Below are 24,552 nucleotides of genomic sequence, written 5' to 3'. Positions count from 1 at the left end.
ACTTAACAATTGGATACCACGAAATTGGGGAGAAAACGTGGTAAAATTAAAAATTAAAAAATAATAAATAAAAATATTTTTTTAAAGACTATTTGGTTCATTTAAAGATTACGTATCATTGTTGAAGGCAAGGAGGAGAGCAGTGATTTAGTGGAACCAACAAAAAAAAGAAGAAAAAGAAGAAGAAGAAGAAGAAGAAGAAGAAGAAGAAGAAGAAGAAGAAGAAGAGTGGGTAAACTGATTGCTGGTCGTGGTGAGTAAAGTATTTTTTATGCATTTTTCCACAAAAGGTGAGTAAACTGTGTTTACCCTAACAACCCAGCCTGGCCCCTAACAACCCAGCCTGGCCCCTAACAACCCAGCCTGGCCCCTAACAACCCAGCCTGGCCCCTAACAACCCAGCCTGGCCCCTAACAACCCAGCCTGGCCCCTAACAACCCAGCCTGGCCCCTAACAACCCAGCCTGGCCCCTAACAACCCAGCCTGGCCCCTAACAACCCAGCCTGGCCCCTAACAACCCAGCCTGGCCCCTAACAACCCAGCCTGGTCCCTAACAACCCAGCCTGGCCCCTAACAACCCAGCCTGGCCCCTAACAACCCAGCCTGGCCCCTAACAACCCAGCCTGGTCCCTAACAACCCAGCCTGGTCCCTAACAACCCATCCTGGCCCCTAACAACCCAGCCTGGCCCCTAACAACCCAGCCTGGTCCCTAACAACCCAGCCTGGTCCCTAACAACCCAGCCTGGTCCCTAACAACCCAGCCTGGCCCCTAACAACCCAGCCTGGCCCCTAACAACCCAGCCTGGCCCCTAACAACCCAGCCTGGTCCCTAACAACCCAGCCTGGTCCCTAACAACCCAGCCTGGTCCCTAACAACCCAGCCTGGCCCCTAACAACCCAGCCTGGCCCCTAACAACCCAGCCTGGCCCCTAACAACCCAGCCTGGCCCCTAACAACCCAGGATGGCCCATTAAAGCGCCAAAACAACACAGCCTGGCCCATTCAAGCCCCCTAACAACCCAGCCTGGCCCATTCAAGCCCCCTAACAACCCAGCCTGGCCCATTCAAGCCCCCTAACAACCCAGCCTGGCCCATTCAAGCCCCCTAACAACCCAGCCTGGCCCATTCAAGCCCCCTAACAACCCAGCCTGGCCCATTCAAGCCCCCTAACAACCCAGCCTGGCCCATTCAAGCCCCCTAACAACCCAGCCTGGCCCATTCAAGCCCCCTAACAACCCATCCTGGCCCATTCAAGGCCCCTAACAACCCAGCCTGGCCCATTCAAGCCCCCTAACAACCCATCCTGGCCCATTCAAGGCCCCTAACAACCCAGCTTGGGCAATCCAAGCCCCCTAACAACCCAGCCTGGCCCATCCAAGCCCCCTAGCAACCCTTCACTACACCACTGGAGACAAGGACACTGCTAGACACCTGGACAAATACACACACACCACCTGGTGAGGGGAGGACGGCTCATAGTAACGGCCGGAAGGGAGTGAATGGAATAGCATCGAAACCATGGAAACCATGTGTGTGATGTGTTTGATACCATTCCATTGATTCCGTTCCAGCCATTGCTATCTACATTTAAAAAATAAATAAATAAATGTAACCTTTATTTAACTAGGCAAGTCAGTTAAGAACAAATTATTATGTACAATGACAGCCTAGGAACAGTGGGTTAACTGCCTTGTTCGGGGATTCGATCCAGCAACCTTTTGGTTACTGGACCAACGCACTAGGCTACCTGCTGCCCCAATGTAGTCTGGGTACCAGTCGACAGGAGTGGCAAATTAGCTAAAGAAGACTGGTAATCCCTCCCTAATTAAGGTGCCACCAGCCACGTGGAACAGACACACTCTTAGGGTGTGTCTTGGTCCAGATGTCCAGCATTGTCCTTGTCCCCTGTACCATTCATCGTCTTCCTCTGATGAGGAGTACGAGAGGTCGGGCCAATTTGCAGCGTGGTAAGTGTCCATTTTAATAAGACAAACTGAACACTACAAACATACAAAATAACAAAGTGAAACAAACGAAACGGTCCCATGAGGTAACAAACACTGACACGGAAAATAAACACCCACAACTCAAAAGTATAACCAGGCTACCTAAGTATGGTTCTCAATCAGGGACAACGATAAACAGCTGCCTCTGATTGAGAACCATACCAGGCCAAACACAGAAATCCCAAAACATAGAAAAAGGAACATAGACAACCCACCCAACTCACACCCTGACCATACTAAAACAAAGACATAATAAAAGACAACCCACCCAACTCACGCCCTGACCATACTAAAACAAAGACATAATAAAAGACAACCCACCCAACTCACACCCTGACCATACTAAACAAAGACATAATAAAAGACAACCCACCCAACTCACGCCCTGACCATACTAAAACAAAGACATAATAAAAGAACTAAGGTCAGAACGTGACATCCCCTCAGCGAGACAGGAAGTGATTGGTCAGGTGACAGGGAGGAACCCTGGGACATTCCTTGTGGACGCTTCATCGTTATCTCTGGAATTCTGGTATCCTGGACAGACACACCCCTCAACATCCCAACCCCGTCTCCTTCCCCTCACACACACAGCCATGTTTTCATTACTTCTCAGGACTTTTTGGGAAGTAAAAATGTATTCCCATTCAAAATCCTATTTTCCCAAAACCCTAACTATAACCCTAATCTTAACCCCAAACCCTGAACATAACACTTAAACCTAAAATAGCATTTTTACTTTTCAGGACATGCAAAATGTCCTGACCTTTGAGAACACATAAGTCCACACACACACACAATAATTGCCCCCATTCAAATATTTTACCAATTTTGTCTAGTGACCATGACAGCTCTTTGAAATTTCTGTTTACTGTGTGTGTAAGCGTGTTGTTGTGTTTTAGTGCTGTTGTGTTTTAGTGCTGTTGTGTTTTAGTGCTGTTGTGTTTTAGTGCTGGTACTGTTGTGTTTTAGTGCTGTTGTGTTTTAGTACTGTTGTGTTTTAGTGCTGTTGTGTTTTAGTGCTGTTGTGTTTTAGTGCTGTTGTGTTTTAGTACTGTTGTGTTTTAGTGCTGTTGTGTTTTAGTACTGTTGTGTTTTAGTGCTGTTGTGTTTTAGTGCTGTTGTGTTTTAGTACTGGTACTGTTGTGTTTTAGTGCTGTTGTGTTTTAGTGCTGTTGTGTTTTAGTACTGTTGTGTTTAGTGCTGTTGTGTTTTAGTACTGTTGTGTTTTAGTGCTGTTGTGTTTTAGTACTGTTGTGTTTTAGTGCTGTTGTGTTTTAGTACTGTTGTGTTTTAGTACTGGTACTGTTGTGTTTTAGTACTGTTGTGTTTTAGTACTGGTACTGTTGTGTTTTAGTGTTGTTGTGTTTTAGTACTGTTGTGTTTTAGTGTTGTTGTGTTTTAGTACTGTTGTGTTTTAGTGCTGTTGTGTTTTAGTGCTGTTGTGTTTTAGTACTGTTGTGTTTTAGTGCTGTTGTGTTTTAGTACTGTTGTGTTTTAGTGCTGTTGTGTTTTAGTACTGGTACTGTTGTGTTTTAGTGCTGTTGTGTTTTAGTGCTGTTGTGTTTTAGTGTTGTTGTGTTTTAGTACTGTTGTGTTTTAGTGCTGTTGTGTTTTAGTGTTGTTGTGTTTTAGTGTTGTTGTGTTTTAGTGCTGTTGTGTTTTAGTGTTGTTGTGTTTTAGTGTTGTTGTGTTTTAGTGCTGTTGTGTTTTAGTGCTGTTGTGTTTTAGTGTTGTTGTGTTTTAGTACTGTTGTGTTTTAGTGCTGTTGTGTTTTAGTGCTGTTGTGTTTTAGTGTTGTTGTGTTTTAGTACTGTTGTGTTTTAGTGCTGTTGTGTTTTAGTGTTGTTGTGTTTTAGTGTTGTTGTGTTTTAGTACTGGTACTGTTGTGTTTTGGTGCTGTTGTGTTTTGGTGCTGTTGTGTTTTGGTGCTGTTGTGTTTTAGTACTGTTGTGTTTTAGTACTGTTGTGTTTTAGTGTTGTTGTGTTTTAGTGCTGTTGTGTTTTAGTACTGTTGTGTTTTAGTACTGTTGTGTTTTAGTGTTGTTGTGTTTTAGTGCTGTTGTGTTTTAGTGTTGTTGTGTTTTGAGTTTTTAATCAAGTTTGCACAAATAAAAGGAGTGCTTTGACTCTCACTACCTGTGTGTGTATTAATGTGTGGCTTCCTTTCCACGTGTGTGTGTGTGTGTGTGTGTGTGTGTGTGTGTGTGTGTGTGTGTGTGTGTGTGTGTGTGTGTGTGTGTGTGTGTTGTATAAACAAGTGTGTGTGCCTTTCCTGTAGCCATGGGTCCCCACCCCAGGTAGTGTTGGTGAGTTTGAAGCCCCCCCCCCTCCCGCCAACAAACCACTGCCCTCTAACAGAGAGCCCGACGGAGTCTAGAGAGAGACCGAGAGAGAGAGAATAAAGGAGAGAGAGATACAGATTATGAGTAACAGACTGCAAGTGTTTTATGTGAGGTCAACAGAGTCTGTATAATCTCACACCGACACACACACTCTTGGGAACATCTGGCGCTCTACAACTTTACTACTCATTTTATTGTCTCTCACACACATCTCATGCTCTCTCTCTGTCTCTCTGTCTCTCTGTCTCTCTCGGTCTCTCTCTCTCTCTCTCTCTCTCTCTCTCTCTCTCTCTCTCTCGGTCTCTCTCTCTCCCTCTCTCTCCCTCTCTCTCTCTCTCTCTCTCTTTCTCTCTCTGGCACGAGAAACATATGTTTACATTGCCAAAGCAAGTGAAATAGATCATAAACAAAAGTGAAATAAACAATACAAAATTAACAGTAAACATTACACAAGTTTCAAAGGAATAGAGACATATCAAATGCCATATTGTGGCTCTGTGTTAAAACAACGTGCAGATAGTTAAAGGTCAAAAGGGAAAATGAAAACATAAACAAACATGGGTTGTATTTACAATTGTGTTTGTCCCTATTCGTGTGGCAACAGGTTACACATCTTGCTGCTGTGATGGCACACTGTGGTATTTCACCCAGTACATATGGGAGTTTATCAAAATTTGGTTTGTTTTCAAATTCTTTGTGGGTCTGTGTAATCTGAGGGAAATGTGTGTCTCTAATATGGTCATACATTTCGCAGGAGGTTAGGAAGTGCAGCTCAGTTTCCACCTCATTTTGTGGGCAGTGTGCACATAGCCTGTCTTCTCTTGAGAGCCATGTCTGCCTACGGCGGCCTTTCTCAATAGCAAGGCTGAGTCTCACTGAGTCTATACATAGTCAAAGCTTTCCTTAATTTTGGGTCAGTCACAGTGGTTAGGTATTCTGCCACTGTGTACTCTCTGTTTAGGGTCAGTCACAGTGGTCAGGTATTCTGCCACTGTGTACTCTCTGTTTAGGGTCAGTCACAGTGCTCAGGTATTCTGCCACTGTGTCCTCTCTGTTTAGGGCCAAATAACATTCAAGTTTGCTCTGTTTTTTTGTTAATTCTTTCCAATGTGTCAAGTAAATATCTTTTTGTTTTCTCATGATTTGGTTGGGTCTAATTGTGCTGCTGTCCTAGGGCTCTGTAGGGTGTGTTTGTGTTTGTGAACAGAGCCCCAGAACCAGCTTGCTTAGGGGACTCTTCTCCAGGTTCATCTCTCTGTAGGTGATGGCTTTGTTGTGGAAGGTTTGGGAATCGCTTCCTTTTAGGTGGTTATAGAATTTAACGGCTATTTTCTGGATTTTGATAATTAGTGGGTATCGGCCTAATTCTGTTCTGCATGCATTATTTGGTGTTCTACGTTGTACACAGAGGATATTTTTGCAGAATTCTGCATGCAGAGTCTCAATTTGGTGTTTGTCCCATTTTGTGAATTCTTGTTTGGTGAGCGGACCCCAGACCTCACAACCATAAAGGGCAATGGGTTCTATAACTGATTCAAGCATTTTTAGCCAGATCCTAATTGGGATGTAAAATGTTATGTTCCTTTTGATGGCATAGAATGCCCTTCTTGCCTTGTCTCTCAGATCGTTCACAGCTTTGTGGAAGTTACCCGGGGTGCTGATGTTTAGGCCGAGGTATGTATAGTTTTTTGTGTGCTCTAGAGCAATGGTGTCTAGATGTCATTTGTATTTGTGGTCCTGGCAACTGGACCTTTTTTGGAAAACCATTATTTTTGTCTTACTGAGATTTACTGTCAGGGCCCAGGTCTGACAGAATCTGTGCATAAGATATAGGGTGCTGCTGTCGGCCCTCCTTTGTTGAGGACAGAAATACCAGATCTGTCACAAACGTTGTCTTGAAAATGACTTGACCAAGGTGCAGCGTTGTGAGCGTCCATTTTTCTTTATTTTTAAATATCGCCAACAAAACAATAAACAACAAACAAACAATAAACAACAAAAACTAACGTGAAGCTCCGTAAGGCTGTATACATGCATTAAACGAAGACAACAACCCACAAATTAGAAAAGGAAAAAAGGCTACCTAAGTATGATTCCCAATCAGAGACAACGATAGACAGCTGTCCCTGATTGAGAGTCATACCCGGCCAAAAACAAAGAACCAGAAAGCATAGACTTTCCCACCCGAGTCACACCCTGACCAAACAAACATGGAGAATAAAAGGATCTCTACGGTCAGGGCGTGACAGTACCCCCTCCAAAGGTGCGTACTCCGGCCGCTAACCTGACACTATAGGGGAGGGTCTGGGTGGACATCTATCTTTGTGGAAGGGTCCGGTGCCGGGACGCAGACTCCACTCCACCTCTGGTTCCCCCCACTTTGGTGGCCCCTCTGGTGTGGGGACCCTCTCCGCAGGCCCTGGACAGGGGAATGTCGCCGGAGGGCCCGGACCGGAGATCGTCGCCGGAAAGTCCGGCCCGGAGACCGTCGCCACAGGCTTTGTGCCATGGATCCTCACTGGAGGCTTTGTGCCATGGATCATCACTGGAGGCTTTGTGCCATGGATCCTCACTGGAGGCTTCGTGCCATGGATCATCACTGGAGGCTCCGGGCCATGGATCATCACTGGAGGCTCCGGGCCATGGATCATCACTGGAGGCTCCGGGCCATGGATCATCACTGGAGGTTTCGGGCCATGGATCACCACTTGAAGCTTCGGGCCATGGATCATCACTGGAGGCTTTGAACGTGGAGCCGGAACAGGTCTCACCGGACCTGGGAGATGCACTGGCAGCCTGGTGCATGGAGCAGGCACCGGATACACTGGGCCGTGGAGGCGCACTGGAGGCCTGATGCTTGGAGCAGGCACCGGATACACTGGGCCGTGGAGGCGCACTGGAGGTCTCAAGCGTAGAGCTGGCACAACCCGTCCTGGCTGGATGGTTATTTTCGCCCGGCAAATGTGGGGCGCTGGCACAGGACGCACTGGGCTGTGCAGACGCACCGGAGACAGTGCGCAGAGCCGGCACCATCCATTCCAGCTCCCCAATGTGGGGAGCTGGAATGTAGCGCACCGGGCTGTGAACGAGCACTGGAGACACCGTGCGCTTCACCGCATAACACAGTGCCTGACCTGTACCACGGCTCCCTACTGTGAGCACGGGGAGTTAGCTCCGCCAACCTCCCCGTCTGTCCCCCCCCCATTTTTTATTTTGGAGTGGCCTCCCGGTCTTCCTTGCCAGCCGTGACCCTGTGTAACGCTGGGCCCCTTTACTAGCTGCCTCCGCCTTCCCAGCTGCTTCCACCTGCTTCCACGGCAGGGGATCCTTTCCAGCCAGGATCTCCTCCCACGTCCAGGATCCCTTTCCTTCCAGAATGTTTTCCCATGCCCACTCGGTCTGCTCCTCCCGGCCACGCCGCTTGGTCCGTTTGTGGTGGGTTGTTCTGTCATGAACGTCGTCTTGAAAATGTCGCCAACAAAACAATAAACAACAAACAAACAATAAACAACAAACAAACAATAAACAATAAACAAACAATAAACAACAAACAAACAATAAACAACAAAAACTAACGTGAAGCTCCGTAAGGCTGTATACATGCATTAAACGAAGACAACAACCCACAAATGAGAAAAGGAAAAAAGGCTGCCTAAGTATGATTCCCAATCAGAGAAAACGATAGACAGCTGTCCCTGATTGAGAGTCATACCCGGCCAAAAACAAAGAACCAGAAAGCATAGACTTTCCCACCCGAGTCACACCCTGACCAAACAAACATGGAGAATAAAAGGATCTCTACGGTCAGGGCTTGACAAGATCATTAGCAAACAGTACAAATGAACTCTAACCTGAACCACCGTACACTGCCTCTGTACCGGTACCCCCTGCATAAAGACTCGTTATGTTATTGTGCTACTTTTTTATTATTTTTTACTTTAGTTTATTTGGTAAATATTTTCTTAACTCTTCTTTCTATTTCACCTTTATTTAACCAGGTAGGCTAGTAGAGAACACCTTTATTTAACCAGGTAGGCTAGTAGAGAACACCTTTATTTAACCAGGTAGGCTAGTTGAGAACACCTTTATTTAACCAGGTAGGCTAGTTGAGAACACCTTTATTTAACCAGGTAGGCCAGTTGAGAACACCTTTATTTAACCAGGTAGGCTAGTTGAGAACACCTTTATTTAACCAGGTAGGCCAGTTGAGAACACCTTTATTTAACCAGGTAGGCTAGTAGAGAACACCTTTATTTAACCAGGTAGGCTAGTTGAGAACACCTTTATTTAACCAGGTAGGCTAGTTGAGAACACCTTTATTTAACCAGGTAGGCCAGTTGAGAACACCTTTATTTAACCAGGTAGGCTAGTTGAGAACACCTTTATTTAACCAGGTAGGCCAGTTGAGAACACCTTTATTTAACCAGGTAGGCCAGTTGAGAACAAGTTCTCATTAACAACTGCGACCTGGCCAAGATAAAGCAAAGCAGTGCGACACAAACAACAACACAGAGTTACACATGGAATAAACAAGGGTACAGTCAATAACACAATAGAAAAAGTCTATATACAGTGTGTGCAAATGGCGTGAGGAGGTAAGGCAATAAATAGGCCATAGTAGCGAAGTAATGACAATTTAGCAAATTAACACTGGAGTGATAGATGTGCAGAGGATGATGTGCAAGTAGAAATACTGGTGTGCAAAAGAGCAAAAAAGTAAATAAAAACAATATGGGGATGAGGTAGATAGATTGGATGGGCAATTTACAGATGGGCTATGTACAGCTGCAGCGATCAGTAAGCTGCTCAGATAGCTGATGCTTAAAGTTAGTGAGGGAGATATAAGTCTCCAACTTCAGCGATTTTTGCAATTCGTTCCAGTCATTGAACTGCACTGTTGGTTAAGGGCTTGTAAGTAAGCTTTTCACGGTAAGGTCTACACTGTTGGTTAAGGGCTTGTAAGTAAGCTTTTCACGGTAAGGTCTACACTGTTGGTTAAGGGCTTGTAAGTAAGCTTTTCACGGTAAGGTCTACACTGTTGGTTAAGGGCTTGTAAGTAAGCTTTTCACGGTAAGGTCTACACTGTTGGTTAAGGGCTTGTAAGTAAGCTTTTCACGGTAAGGTCTACACTGTTGGTTAAGGGCTTGTAAGTAAGCTTTTCACGGTAAGGTCTACACTGTTGGTTAAGGGCTTGTAAGTAAGCTTTTCACGGTAAGGTCTACACTGTTGGTTAAGGGCTTGTAAGTAAGCTTTTCACGGTAAGGTCTACACTGTTGGTTAAGGGCTTGTAAGTAAGCTTTTCACGGTAAGGTCTACACTGTTGGTTAAGGGCTTGTAAGTAAGCTTTTCACGGTAAGGTCTACACTGTTGGTTAAGGGCTTGTAAGTAAGCTTTTCACGGTAAGGTCTACACTGTTGGTTAAGGGCTTGTAAGTAAGCTTTTCACGGTAAGGTCTACACTGTTGGTTAAGGGCTTGTAAGTAAGCTTTTCACGGTAAGGTCTACACTGTTGGTTAAGGGCTTGTAAGTAAGCTTTTCACGGTAAGGTCTACACTGTTGGTTAAGGGCTTGTAAGTAAGCTTTTCACGGTAAGGTCTACACTGTTGGTTAAGGGCTTGTAAGTAAGCTTTTCACGGTAAGGTCTACACTGTTGGTTAAGGGCTTGTAAGTAAGCTTTTCACGGTAAGGTCTACACTGTTGGTTAAGGGCTTGTAAGTAAGCTTTTCACGGTAAGGTCTACACTGTTGGTTAAGGGCTTGTAAGTAAGCTTTTCACGGTAAGGTCTACACTGTTGGTTAAGGGCTTGTAAGTAAGCTTTTCACGGTAAGGTCTACACTGTTGGTTAAGGGCTTGTAAGTAAGCTTTTCACGGTAAGGTCTACACTGTTGGTTAAGGGCTTGTAAGTAAGCTTTTCACGGTAAGGTCTACACTGTTGGTTAAGGGCTTGTAAGTAAGCTTTTCACGGTAAGGTCTACACTGTTGGTTAAGGGCTTGTAAGTAAGCTTTTCACGGTAAGGTCTACACTGTTGGTTAAGGGCTTGTAAGTAAGCTTTTCACGGTAAGGTCTACACTGTTGTATTCGGTGCATGTGATTTTGATTTTATGTATGAGTCTGAGGAAATGTACAAGTCTGCTGTTAATGATAATGCAGAGGATTTCCCCAAGGTTGCTGTTGACACATATCCCACAGTAGTTATTGGGGTAAATTTGTCTCCACTTCTGTGGATTGGGGTGATCAGGCCTTGGTTCCAAATATTGGGGAAGATGCCAGAGCTGAGGATGATGTTAAAAAGTTTAAGTATAGCCAATTGGAATTTGTAGTCTGTATATTTTATAATTTCATTCAGTGTACCATCAACACCACAGGCCTTTTTGGGTTGGAGGGTTTGTATTTTGTCCTGTAGTTCAATCAATGTAATTGGAGAATCCAGTGGGTTCTGCTAGTCTCATTGAAGCCTACCATTGACTATGGTGCAGACGTTGTGAGACGTTTTGTCATTGTTGTGTCTAGGGGGGCATATTTGGGAGGGAATGCTGTCACCTCCAGGTAGGTGTTTGTTCCCCTGTGTGCTGAGGGTGTCAAGTTCTTGTCCAGTTCTGGCATTTAGGTCGCCATAGACGAGTACATGTCCCTGGGCCTGGAAATTATTGATTTCCCCCTCCAGGAAGGAGAAGCTGTCTTCATTAAAGTATGGGGATTCTAGTGGGGGGATATAGGTAGCACACAGGAGGACATATTTCTCTTTTGTGGTAATTTCCTTTTGAATTTCTAGCCAAATGTAAATTTTTCCTGTTTTGATTAATTTCATTGAGTGGGTTAGGTCTGCTCTATACCGAATTAGTATACTCCCTGAGTCCCTTCCCTGTTTCACGCCTGGTAGTTTGGTGGATGGGACTACCAGCTCTCTGTAACCCAGAGGGCAACCAGTGGGATCATCTCCGCTATACCATGTTTCTTGTAGGATGACATTGTCTGTATTTCTGATTTCTTTGGTGAAATCCAGGTTCCTGCTCTTTAGGCAAAAGGCAGAGGACTCCAAGCCAAGGATATTCCAGGATGAGATAGTGAAGGCTTTGTGTTCCATAAAGTGTTCTCTCTCTCACAACACCTCCCATGCTGTTAAAATATGTATTTGTGGCGCCCTCTGCTGACTGTTAAAGATAATGCATTTCAACCATTGCCATTAGCAGAATCTCAATAGTCTTGAATTGACTTTTTTCCTCTACTCTCTTGGACAATCACATATGAAAGGATTTGTAATGACCGTACTTGTTGCTATGGTATTCGTCACAGTTTAGACCAGGAAATAATTAACTTGACACATATTATAAAGGCACCAGGAATACAATTAGGGTAGGGAGGAAATAATGTGTAGCCCGCCCAATGACTATATATATACATATGCCCTACTTTACCAGATTGCACATTGTTTTTTACTCCGTCTGTGAATGAAAAAGGGGGCTGTTTCTTGTTTTACTCCATACCAGTGATGTCAGTAAAAGGAGTTGACTGATTTCCGTTCCCACCAATAGTCGGTGTGTACAGTTGTACAATCGGTACCACGTGACCGTTTTCCTGGCTCGCGGTTGTGGCACAAATCGTGATTTTCGAGGCTCTTTCTCTATGGACTATAACGGGGAAAAACGGACAAAGACGCATATTTACGAATCTTAAAATTGGATGTGTTAAATTGTTTTGTTCTGGGGGTTATTTCGGCAATTGAGGAGCCGCTTTCATAGGAGCTGCCGTTTAGTTTTTACTACGGGGTTTGTTTACCACATTTCAACTTGGTTGGTGAGTAACGTTACCTATTTATAGGTTAGCGGGTATCGTAGGTTGCTAACAGCTGTGGCTGTGTTTTCAATCTTAACTTGGCAAGCCCGTATCGTTCGCTTTGCTTGACTGTAGAATAGGTAACGATAAAGGATGTAGGTAGTTGGCGAGTTAGTCAAAACACTCGCACTTGTCTGTTAAGCATGGTTTACTCTGCTACTAGCTAGCTATAACATGTTTGTCACCATTAAACGTTTTAATAGTGTCCGCTATACGGTAATATTTATATTTATTGTTCAACATATACCTCCCGCTGACTTTGTCTCTCTTACCACTCCACTAGTTTTAATGTTAGCCACGCAAGTGTGTGTTTTGGTGAAAGGCAGGGGAGGGCGCTTGTTGGCTGTTTGTCCAAGCCTAGACCACATGACCACCGTGTTCCTAATGTATTTAGCTAACTAACGTTAGCTAGCCTACGAGTGTGTTGGAAATACGTTTTTTTATTTTGTCTTAAAAAAAAAGAAAAGAGGAAACACTGAAGCAGGGGATGCCAGGTATGACTCTAGAACACCCGCCGTTTTTTTTACGTGGATTTCACAGCCAAATATTTGAAAACTAAATATTGCGTCTTGGCCCGATTCCGTGCGAAATGCCATGCACTGACCTAGCTAAATGCCAGCTAGCCTAGCTTAGCTAATTGCGTCTCTGACGCATCAACCCAGATGGGAATGGAACTCGAACCTATTGTTAGCCTTGCGTTCTGCTGTTCTAAGATCTGACATTGCCATTGTTAGCCTTGCGTTCTGACATTCTAAGATCTGACATTGCCATTGTTAGCCTTGCGTTTTGCCGTTCTAAGATCTGACATTGCCATTGTTACGTGTTTTCGTGGGAAATACGTTCTAGTACCAGCCGTTTCAAAATATGTTTACCGTTAAACTTTTATTTTTTTTCGTGACCGTTAGCCTCTGTTAGCTAGTTAAAGGAGTTAGCTAACTCCTTTAACTAGCTAACTCCTTTAGTTTCTTTATGTTTTCCATGCAGGCCCATCCCATGGTGGTGGTAGCATGTTGTAGCTAGCATTGCCTAGCTAAGCCCTCACAATCATTTTCACAGCTAGCGCGCTAATTCCATGTGTAGTTATCGTTTTTGTTGGTCGTCACTTCATGTGCGGCCAACCTCGATGATGTTAGCCACCATTTGTTTTCCATTCTTAGCTAGGAAGGTGTTTTGGTAAGGTGTGAGACTGGTTTATTAGCCAGATGGCAATGGAAGGCAGGTTGATGTAGCGTCGTTAGCTATCGTTAAATCCATCACCACAAACCTATAGCTAAACTGCCCCCCATAAGACTTATCTTAGCAGAATTAAGTTAAGCTTTTAACGAGGCCGACAATAACCAATGGTTAATAACGTAACGTGTTTACATTTCTCATTGTATACATACACGAGCAAGCCCCTCCCTGCATGCAGCGTGGTTAATAAGTTACACAACAACACGTTGACCCCAATACAAATAGCATCAGACTAACTATATTTACCAGTGATGGCTAACCAGCTAGAAATACGCAGTAGCTATTCCATACACAGGTGTGCCGTTTTGGCATTGTTGATCGCTAAATAAAGAAAACACGTGGCTTCATGTGAAGTTAGCAAATTGTCCTGCAATGCAGTAGCAAGCTCGCTAATGTACACGGACTGGCACTGTAGCTAGCTGTCCACGTTAGGATTGCTGTCTCGAAGAGCAGCTAGCTATTGTAGCTTACTACGTATTTAACTTTCAGATATAGCTTGCTATAGCATTCACACAGGCAGTGCAATCCTCTGCAATGTCACGCAGGTCTCTGACTAGCTGTATTACATAAGCACGGGTCCATGGCCGTACACGTTTTATTGACGACTTAAAAATATTATATTTTCAAAATGTGGTGTTTTCCCCTCTCAAGTAGAGGCGTCGCTGCCTCATTCACAATGTGTTCTTTTGTTCTCCCTCTGAATGACAGGGAATGAGTGTAACGTAGTAGAAGTGTGTGTGTGTGTATATAATACAGGAAACGGTTCGATAACATTGCTTCTCCGTGTGGAGCTTCTACTAGACTTTCCATCACCCACCTGTGGTTGAACTGTATTCTGACGACACTGGTGCAAATTCTTAAAAAAAAAATATATATTCGTTGTATTTAATTGAGAAAGGAAAGGTAGCCATGTTGTCTCGAGCCAGGGGTCCGAGTCACTAACCAATGGACTACCCAGGCCAGGCGTTGGTCCAAATTCTAATTTAATCAAATCAAATGTATTTATATAGCCATTCTTTGATCAGCTGATATCTCAAAATGCTGTACAGAAACCCAGCCTCCAAACAGCAAGCAATGCAGGTGTAGAAGTACGGTGGCTAGGAAAAACTCCCTAGAAAGGCCAAAATCTAGGAAGTAACCTAGACTGGAACTAATGAGGGGTGGCCAGTCCTCTTCTGGCTGTGCCGAGTGGAGATCATAACAGAACATGGCCAATTTACCATCCCCAATCCGATCATACCTCATATAATTCCTATTACCATCAACGCATGCAAAGTATAATGAACCTTTACTGTTTTCCTTTCTTTATTATACGTGCTTATCTCAATCTTACATTCAGCCTTAACTATAATTGAAATCAATATGGAGCTTGTTAGTTTCAACTGTATTGAACTGAAATCAGTATGGCGCTTGAACCACTGTTCTACCATTCTAGGCATGGCTCAGGGGTTGATATTCAGCCCTATTGCCAGACATGAGCAATGAGTAATCATCAACAACCTCTGTAGTTGATTTTTCTTTCTTCAGGTGACAACCAAAATACAAATAGTAGAAAGACAAGTCTGGTCTTTCTGGTTCTTCCTCGGTGTGTAGGTGAAAATGGTTACTTTGGTAAGGGATCATAATCGTAAGGCAACCCAAAAACAAACTCCTGATTTACCCCGAGGGTGAGTGCCTTTTCAGACCTTAAAGGGAATATTGCATAATTAGGTTGCTTTAAAAAATGTTGATTGGTTTCATGCTTCCAACTAAAAGTCCCAATACGACATATCACTTTACATTTGTATTTTGGGCCCTGTAAGCATAACACTGTTAGTCTACACCTGTTTGTTTACCAAGCATATGACGAATAAAATTAGATTTGATCTTTATCTACTAGCAACATAGGCACTTTAGTACCTACTTCAAATGGCAAAAATTAGAAGTGTAGTAGTAACATTTTTTGATGAGCTTTTGTGTTTTAGATTGGTTATATTCCTTCTACGTTAGATTTGTGGAATATGTATGTATGTCAGTGCCACCTTTAAAAAAAAAAATAATAATAATTAAAATGTCAATCCCTGGCCTGGCTACTTCATTCCTCGATCTACCAGACAGTTTGTCTGATGTGCTTTAGTTTGTCAGTGATTTATAGTTTGTACAGTCCTGGTGTCATTTAGGACCGTTCTAAAGATAACAGACGAGAGAATTCACAGGCCTTCTGTTATGTCATGATGATCTATTGTCTGTGTTTCAGTGTTCTATGCTTATGGATGCTGTTTGTCTACATTGTTGTTTATAGAAACTCCTGCAGAACTGCCTCGTGTTTCTCAGGCTGGTTGTCAATGTGATGTTTAGTGAATTGGCCTATTTAGGTTTTAAAGGTGGAGTTAGACTGTAGAGTTCAGTGTTTCCTCCAGGATAAATTTGAAGCAGTTTTTTGGGGGGGGTTACAGTGAGGGGTTTGGGGGTTACAGTGAGGGGTTTGGGGGTTACAGTGAGGGGTTTGGGGGTTACAGTGAGGGGTTTGGGGGTTACAGTGAGGGGTTTGGGGGTTACAGTGAGGGGTTTGGGGGTTACAGTGAGGGGTTTGGGGGTTACAGTGAGGGGTTTGGGGGTTACAGTGAGGGGTTTGGGGGTTACAGTGAGGGGTTTGGGGGTTACAGTGAGGGGTTTGGGGGTTACAGTGAGGGGTTTGGGGGTTACAGTGAGGGGTTTGGGTACCCCCCCACCCCTGGTATAAAAAAAAAAAAGTAGAATGCTCAGTTCTGGGGACTTTTTAAAAGGATATTGTACTCAAATGGATTGGTGGGGGGGGGTTTGCCCAATAACATTAGTACAATTATTTGTAGAATTATTTTAACAGATTAGACAATGCATATAGCCAAGCAAAAAACACTGCTTTCAAATGCTCTGTGACCACCAGCCAATGAGGAAATCTACAAGCATTTAGCTGGTGTTAATTTCCCGCCCTGTGCGCAGCAGCACAGCTTAATGACTGCAGTGGAAACACTGGTAGGGTTGTCACAATGGCAGTATTACTCAGAAATACTAAAAAAATCAAACAAGAAGCGTGTGTGTGTGTAACCATGCTTCTTCATCTCTCCGGTCCCATCAGAGCCGTCGGAGATGAGTGGTCCCGAGGTAGTGAAGACGTCGGGGGGTGGGGCTCCGGGGAAGGAAGGCAAGGAGCCTGTAGCAAATGGGCATCCAGGAGAGGGGGATCAGGGAGGAGACGATCCCTTTGCTGAGTACATGTGGATGGAGAACGAGGATGTTTACAACAGACAGGTTGGTGTACACACACACAGACAGTTAGTCACAGATGTGTCTGCTTGATGCCTGTCTTATCAAGAGGAAACCCTTTAGAGGTGGAATCCAACCACACACCATTCTCTCTGTGTTGTGTAATGTTATTTTTTTTGTGTAATGAGGATATCTCATTACAGTAAGACGAGCCTTCATCCTTCGTCTATCGCTCTCTCCCTCCCTTTCTATACTGGGCACTGAGAACAGATCATTTCACCCTGGCTCACTGATAAACTACTACTAGTGTCTGAAGAGTTCCTGGTGTGTTATTTTGCTCTCACTCCCCCCCCCCCCCCCCCCCTCTCCCTCCATGTACACTACATGACCAAAAGTATGTGGACACCTGCTTGTTGAACATCTCATTCCAAAAACACAGGCATTAATATGGAGTTGCCCCCCCCCCCCTAATGCCACAGAGCATTAGTGAGGTCAGGTACTGATGTTGAGCGATTAGGGCTGGCTCGCAGTCGGCGTTCCAATTCATCCCAAAGGATCGATGGGGTTGAGGTCAGGGCTCTGCAGGTCAGTCAAGTTCTTCCACACCGATCACGACGAAACCATTTCTTTATGGACCTCACTTTGTGCACGGGGGCATTGTCATGCTGAAACAGTAAAGGGCCTTCCCCAAACTTGGAAGCTCAGAATTGTCTAGAATGTCATTTTAGCGTTAAGATTTCCCTTCAGTGGAACCAAGGGACCTAGCCCTAACCATGAAAAATAGCCCCAGACCATTATTCCTCCTCCACTAAACTTTACAGTTCGGGCAGGTAGCGTTCTCCTGGCATCTGCCAAACCCAGATTCGTTTGTCCGGACTGCCAGATGGTGAAGTGTGATCATCACTCCAGAGAACGCATTTCCCCTGCTCCAGAGTCCAATGGAGGCGCGCTTTACACCACTTCAGCCGACGCTTGGCATTGCGCATGGTGATCTCAGGCTTGTGTGCGGCTGCTCGGCCATGGAAACCCATTTCATGACGCTCCTGACGAACAGTTCTTGTGCTGACGTTGCTTCCAGAGGCAGTTTGGAACTCCGTAGTGAGTGTTGCAACCGAGGACAGATGATTTTTTTTCCCATGCTTCAGCACTCAGCGGTCCTGTTCTGTGAGCTTGTGTGGCCTGTCACTTTGCACTTGAGCTGTTGTTGCTCCTACACGTTTTCACTTCACAATAACAGCACTTACAGTTGACCGGGGCAGCTCTAGCAGGGCAGAAATTTGGCGAACTGACTTGTTGGAAAGGTGGCATGTTGAAAGTCACTGAGCTCTTCCGTAAGGCCATTCTACTGCCAACGTGTGTCTATGGAGATTGCATGGCAGTGTGCTCAATTTTACACACGCGTCAGCAATGGTTGTGGATGATAGCTATGTCTCTCTGTCTCTCTGTCTCTGTCAGGTTGAAGAGGAGTTGTTGGAGCAGGAGTTCTTGGAGCGTTGTTTCCAGGAGATGTTGGATGAGGAGGACCAGGATTGGTTCATCCCGGCCAGGGACCTCCCCTCGGGGGTGGGTCAGATCCAGCAGCAGCTTAATGGCCTGTCAGTCAGCGATGGAGGAAACGCAGAGGAGATGGCGGTGAGGAGACACAGCGGAACACACACGCATCAGAGAACACACATGTACAACAGTAGACCGCCATCTTGTAAAAATGAGTTTTGTACAATTGCATGGTTCTCACTTTCTCTTCTCCTTTTTTAAAATCTCGCCATCACTCCACTCCATGTCTCCCTGCAGAGGAAGAGCAACTTGAACCCCGATGCGAAGGAGTTCATTCCAGGAGTGAAATACTAGGAGTCCCCCTCACCCCCAGGGAGCGCCCACGCACACACAAGCACGATCTCACACACCCTCGCAGAGACTCTGGCGGCCTCGTCCGGAACACACACACACCAACACACACAGGTCCAGGGCGTGTAGGTAGAAACCCATAGGAGGGTGGGGGGACTTTTATTTTGATTTTCTGTTTGTTTGATGGTTAACTAAGGGACAGGGTGGGGGGTGTCAGTATGAATAAAACCCTATCGAGGGAGCTGCTGCTCCATGTACACTGTAAAGGTAGTGTCTCAAATTGCACGCTATTCCCTATGTAGTGCACTACTTTTGACCAGGGCCCATGGGCTTGAGTCCATAGGGAACAGGGTACCTTTTCGGATGCACACCGAGACGTACATATACAGAGTAATGAGAAACTCTGAGATTTACCGACCTTTTTCATGGTTGCCATGTTGGCACCTAAAAACTCCATGATATTGCAACAGGCAAATCGCAAATGACACCCCGTTCCACTTTCATTGTGCACTACCTGGTCCAAAGTAGTGCACTACATAGGAAGTAGGGTGCCATTTTGAGATCTGCATTTATACTTTTCATGGCTGCCATGTTTGTGCCGGAATGTTCCACAACATTACCATTCTAATTGGAATCCAACTAAGAATGTTCTTGTTGCTATAGAATGACCCGGTGCCAACATGGATGACAGACAGTTGTCCGTTCTAGAACTCTGTACATCTACGTACCTCTGGTTACAATATGACATCATAATGACTCTGTTCAATAGGTCGTTATCAATAAAATGTCACAATACGGTGCAGAGGTTTTGAATCGCCTGCTGAGGGGGCAAGGAGACTCCTAGCTCCACTTAAACCGTTGACAACTGCGTGCCGTTTTCAAGGGATTGTTAAATAAATGTTAACTATTTGGTTGTAATATCATCTCCTCTTGAAGCCCAGAGTCAAAAATACAAACGTCAGATTATTCCACATTTGCCTTTATCATCAGTTCTAAATGAACTGCATACTTTCCGTGATCAGTAAACATCAATTGATCATGGAATTTCAGATACGTGAGGGTAGCCTCATGATATATCTCAATATTGACCACCATTGATTGGATATTTGAGTGATAGAAAGGAGAGCTATTACCTGACAAGTATGAGTGGTTTAGGTTAATTTCCCATCAGTTGTGGGCTCTGCCTGTCAAGCAGCAGAAGGGGGCATTTGCAGATGTATTGTTGGTTGATAATGTTTACTTTGCTAGCTACTGGTAGAAACGTTGTACAGTTGGCTAAACATAGTGGTAAGTAGACCTAATGTACTTTTTCCCCAACCAATATAGGCCTACCTAGTAACGTTAGCTAACATTATCCCCTTTACAACATTGTTTTTAAGAGTGTTTTAATCCCTATTGCTGCTGACAGATGTGATGGAAATTGATGTAACACGTCAATGTGGCTAGCTAACGGCAGATTGAGTCAGTGTGCCTAGCTAACGGCAGATTGCGTCAATGTGGCTAGCTAACGGCAGATTGCGTCAGTGTGCCTAGCTAACGGCAGATTGCGTCAGTGTGCCTAGCTAACGGCAGATTGCGTCAGTGTGCCTAGCTAACGGCAGATTGCGTCAGTGTGCCTAGCTAACGGCAGATTGCGTCAGTGTGCCTAGCTAACGGCAGATTGCGTCAGTGTGCCTAGCTAACGGCAGATTGCGTCAGTGTGCCTAGCTAACGGCAGATTGCGTCAGTGTGCCTAGCTAACGGCAGATTGCGTCAGTGTGCCTAGCTAACGGCAGATTGCGTCAGTGTGCCTAGCTAACGGCAGATTGCGTCAGTGTGCCTAGCTAACGGCAGATTGCGTCAGTGTGCCTAGCTAACGGCAGATTGCGTCAGTGTGCCTAGCTAACTTTCAGTGTATAAACTAGATTGCTATATCCAGATATTGTTTGATTTGCTTGTCCTCTAGTGGAGGTGACCGTAGTCCACTTTACCAAGATGAGGACTTGTCCATGTCAAGCTCTTTCCACAAGCCTAATCTCCGATGAAGCAAGCTAAATTATGTTGTCTGGAAATCTATTTTGCTACATGTCAAATTAATGGGCTACTCTCACATATAAAAAAAAATAAACATGATCATTTGATGTTTATTGACCATGAAAGCATGCAGTTACTTGCTGTATATCTCTTGACTATGCTCTTCAAGAGTTGATGAAAACAGTTATTTAGCAATCCCTAAAAATGGCACATAGTTGTCAATGTTTTTAGCGGAGCTAGGGGTCTCCTTGCCCCCCTAGCAGCCAACTCGAACACTCTGCACAGGATTGTGACGTTTTTATTGATAACCACCTACAGACCTGCCTAAATTTCCTCTTATGACATCATAAACATTCTCTGTGTAGAGCGGTTTTTATTCCTCATGGGTCTGGTTCCAAACCAGTTACTCCTCTCTCCTATCCCCTAAACCCTTGTGGGTGAAAAGATTGAGGTTCTAGCCCCCATATCAGAACCTGGATCTGAAAGGTAGGTCTTGTATGGGGAGAATTTGAACCCTTTTGATGGTTCTAAGTGAACAAGGGTGTAGGGGTTTGGGTATTTTAGAGTTTGGAACGAGGCTGTTCTCTCTGGCTTGCATCTCAAATGGCACCCTGTTCCCCGTACAGTGTTCTACTTTTAACCAGAACCCTACGGGCTCAGGTCAAAAGTAGTGCACTAAATAAGGAACAGGGTCCCGTTTGGGACGCGGCCTCTCAGTACTGAAAGAATGGAAGCATCATGTTGAACTCTTGTTGGTTCAATCGTGTTTATATAAACACCTGATCAGGCTCTGTTTTAAAATTTAAATCTCATTTATTTTGTCTTTCGAGGAGCAAAGTTGTTTTGTCTCTCTTGGGTTGCCGTAGCCTGTGGTCAAAACGGGAATTGGAAATGAATTCCAAAATGGCACCCATATTCCTTCGTATAGTGCCCTACTTTTGATCAGGGCCCATGGGGCTCCCAGTGGTAGTGCACCACATGGGCAATAGGGTGCCATTTTGGGGTTCATACTTGTCTGTCTTTAGCTCAGTGTCTAGGGGAGGTTCAAATGAATGGGCGGGACTTGAGGTCAAGTTGACTAATCACAGGCCACGTGCACGCTGGGTCAACCAATAAGAATTGTCCGCCGAGTGGATTTACATAAATCATTTTCTTTCTTGTGATTTTTGAGTTGGAAAGTCCTGACAACACAAAGTATGAATTTCAATACAAAAAAAAAAGATTAATAAAGATGAAAAAATGCAGGTAAACGGCTGGTTGTCTTTGTCAACTTGTTTAGGAGTTATTTCTCAACGTTAGGAGGAAGGAAAGATTGTCATGTTACAGTTGATGAGCACAAACAGAAAGGGAAAGTTTCTCTTGGAAGACTTCCAGCGAGGTTGGCTTAGAACCGCCTCGGGGGAAGACTTCCGGCGAGGTTGGTTTAGAACCGCCCCGAGGGAAGACTTCCGGCGAGGTTGGCTTAGAACCGCCCCGAGGGAAGACTTCCGGCGAGGTTGGTTTAGAACCGCCCCGAGGGAAGACTTCCGGCGAGGTTGGCTTAGAACCGCCCCGAGGGAAGACTTCCGGCGAGGTTGGCTTAGAACCGCCCCGAGGGAAGACTTCCGGCGAGGTTGGCTTAGAACCGCCCCGAGGGAAGACTTCCGGCGAGGTTGGCTTAGAACCGCCCCGAGGGAAGACTTCCGGCGAGGTTGGTTTAGAACCGCCCCGAGGGAAGACTTCCGGCGAGGTTGGCTTAGAACCGCCCCGAGGGAAGACTTCCGGCGAGGTTGGCTTAGAACCGCCCCGAGGGAAGACTTCCGGCGAGGTTGGCTTAGAACCGCCCCGAGGGAAGACTTCCGGCGAGGTTGGCTTAGAACCGCCCCGAGGGAAGACTTCCGGCGAGGTTGGCTTAGAACCGCCCCGAGGGAAGACTTTTTTTTATTTTTTATAGTAGGTCTGCACTACATCACCACTAGATACATGGCTCTACCTTCCCTTCACAACCTGCTCAAAGACTACGGGTTTAGGTGTTATTCCAAAGGTGTAAGGAGAAATGTATTGAGGAACAGCCATGATTCTTGTGTATTGCATGTGTAACTTCAGCATACTTCGGGAAAATAACGAAATTTCAGATGATGGGATGTTTTTTTCCTGACTGTTTATTTGTGATGATTTGCTGTAGGGGAGAAGAGAAAAAAAAATGATATAAAGATCAAGGTGAGGAGGATGAAGGCTGTTGGTCAGTGGCTGGTGTTCTGGACCAGTCCTGAGGTGGGACATGGGCGTCTGGTGAGGAGGATGCAACTGATGTGTTGCATCTGAAAATGGCACCTTATTCACTCCACAGTCCACTACTGGTCCATAGTAGTAGTTCACTATGTAGGGAATAGGTGCCATTTGGGACGCAATCATGGTGTGTTAATGGGAACGGTATGATGATGTTGCTACTTCAGTGTTCAGCATAATGACTTGCAGTACAGCCTGTGACCTTTTGTTGACCTGATATCACACACACACTCGTACCATAGTTGGATAATGTGTATGAGGCTAACTTATTTTATTTAACCTTTTCTTAACTTGCCTAGTTAAATACATCCTTGTTTACGATGACTGTCTACCAAAAGGCTTCCTGCGGGGGCCTGGGATTAAAATAAATACAATATAAATATAAGGTTTTCACAACGAGAGACAACACAAACGTACATAGAGACCCAAGACAACAACACAGCATGGTAGCAACACAACATAGCAACACATGGTAGCAGCACAAAACATGGTACAAACATTATTGGGCACAGACAACAGCACAAAGGGCAAGAAGGTGGAGACGATACATTACACAAAGCAGCCACAACTGTCAGTATCCATGATTGAGTCTTTGAATGAAGAGATTGAGATAAAACTGTCCAGTTTGAGTGTTTGTTGCAGCTCGTTCCAGTCGCTATCTGCAGAGAACTGAAAAGAGCAGCGACCCAGGGTTGTGTGCTTTGGGGACCTTTAACAAAATGTGACTGGCAGAACGAGTGTTGTATGTGGAGGATGAGGGCTGCAGTAGATATCTCCGATAGGGGGGAGTGAGGACTAAGAGGGTTTTATAAATAAGCATCAACCAGTGGGTCTTGCGACGGGTATACAGAGGTGACCAGTTTACAGAGGAGTATAGAGTCCAGTGATGTGTCCTATAAGGTGCATTGGTGGCAAATCTGATGGCCGAACGGTAAAGAACATCTAGCCGCTCGAGAGCACCCTTACCTGCTGATCTATAAATTATGTCTCCGTAATCTAGCATGGGTAGGACGGTCATCTGAATCAGGGTTAGTTTGACATCTGGGGTGAAAGAGGAGCGATTACGATAGAGGAAACCAAGTCTAAAATAACTTTAGCCTGCAGCTTTGATATGTGCTGAGAGAAGGACAGTGTACCGTCTAGCCATACTCCCAAGTACATGTATGATGTGACTACCTTAAGCTCTATACCCTCAGAGGTAATCACACCTGTGGGGAGAGGGGCATTCTTCTTACCAAACCACATGACCTTTGTTTGTTTTGGAGGTGTTCAAAACAAGGTTAAGGGTAGAGAAAGCTTGTTGGACACTAAGAAAGCTTTGTTGTAGAGCATTTAACACAAAATCCAGGGAGGGGCCAGCTGAGTATAAGACTGTATCATCAGCATATAAATGGATGAGAGAGCTTCCTACTGCCCGACACTATGTTGATGTAAATTGAGAAGAGCGTGGGGCCTAGAATCGAGCCTTGGGGTACTCCCTTGGCGAGAGGCAGTGGCTGAGACAGCAGAGTTTCTGACTTTACACATTGTACTCAGAGAGGTAGTTAGCAAACCAGCCCAAAGACCCCTCAGAGATCAGGGTCGTACACAGACACTCATACCATAGTTAGCCTCGTACACAGTATCCAGGTCCTACACACACACACACACAATAGTTCGCCTCGTACACAGTATCAGGGTCCTCCTACACACTCCCTATAGTATCTTATTTCTGTGACTGGTAGACCTAGCACAATAATGGCCTGAAAGGAGCCTAATGTTACTCCATGTTCTGTTTAAAGGT

At 45.0% G+C, this 24,552-nt stretch overlaps 1 protein-coding gene across 2 annotated transcripts; it reads left to right on the top strand.

Annotated features, from left to right (window-relative positions):
* The first annotated feature begins 11,881 nt into the window (after positions 1 to 11,881).
* On the top strand, positions 11,882 to 21,751 carry LOC109883278 (polyadenylate-binding protein-interacting protein 2B). Of its 2 annotated transcripts, XM_031791744.1 has the most exons (5): positions 11,884 to 12,146; positions 12,648 to 12,679; positions 16,516 to 16,688; positions 18,099 to 18,275; positions 18,435 to 21,751. In XM_031791744.1, exons 2-5 carry the CDS (start codon positions 12,673 to 12,675, stop codon positions 18,489 to 18,491), a joined length of 414 nt encoding a protein of 137 aa, XP_031647604.1. In that variant the 5' UTR covers positions 11,884 to 12,146; positions 12,648 to 12,672; the 3' UTR covers positions 18,492 to 21,751. The 2 variants fall into 2 exon arrangements, with proteins under 2 accessions (XP_020330890.2, XP_031647604.1); XM_020475301.2 differs by lacking the exon at positions 12,648 to 12,679 and having other exon boundaries at positions 11,882 to 12,146.
* Positions 21,752 to 24,552: the final 2,801 nt, after the last annotated feature.

This window comes from Oncorhynchus kisutch, linkage group LG16 (genome assembly GCF_002021735.2).
Source record: "Oncorhynchus kisutch isolate 150728-3 linkage group LG16, Okis_V2, whole genome shotgun sequence".
Classification (NCBI taxonomy): Eukaryota; Metazoa; Chordata; class Actinopteri; order Salmoniformes; family Salmonidae; genus Oncorhynchus; species Oncorhynchus kisutch.
Note: the sequence above shows the minus strand (reverse complement) of the source record. Positions and strands in the feature narration are given on the sequence as shown.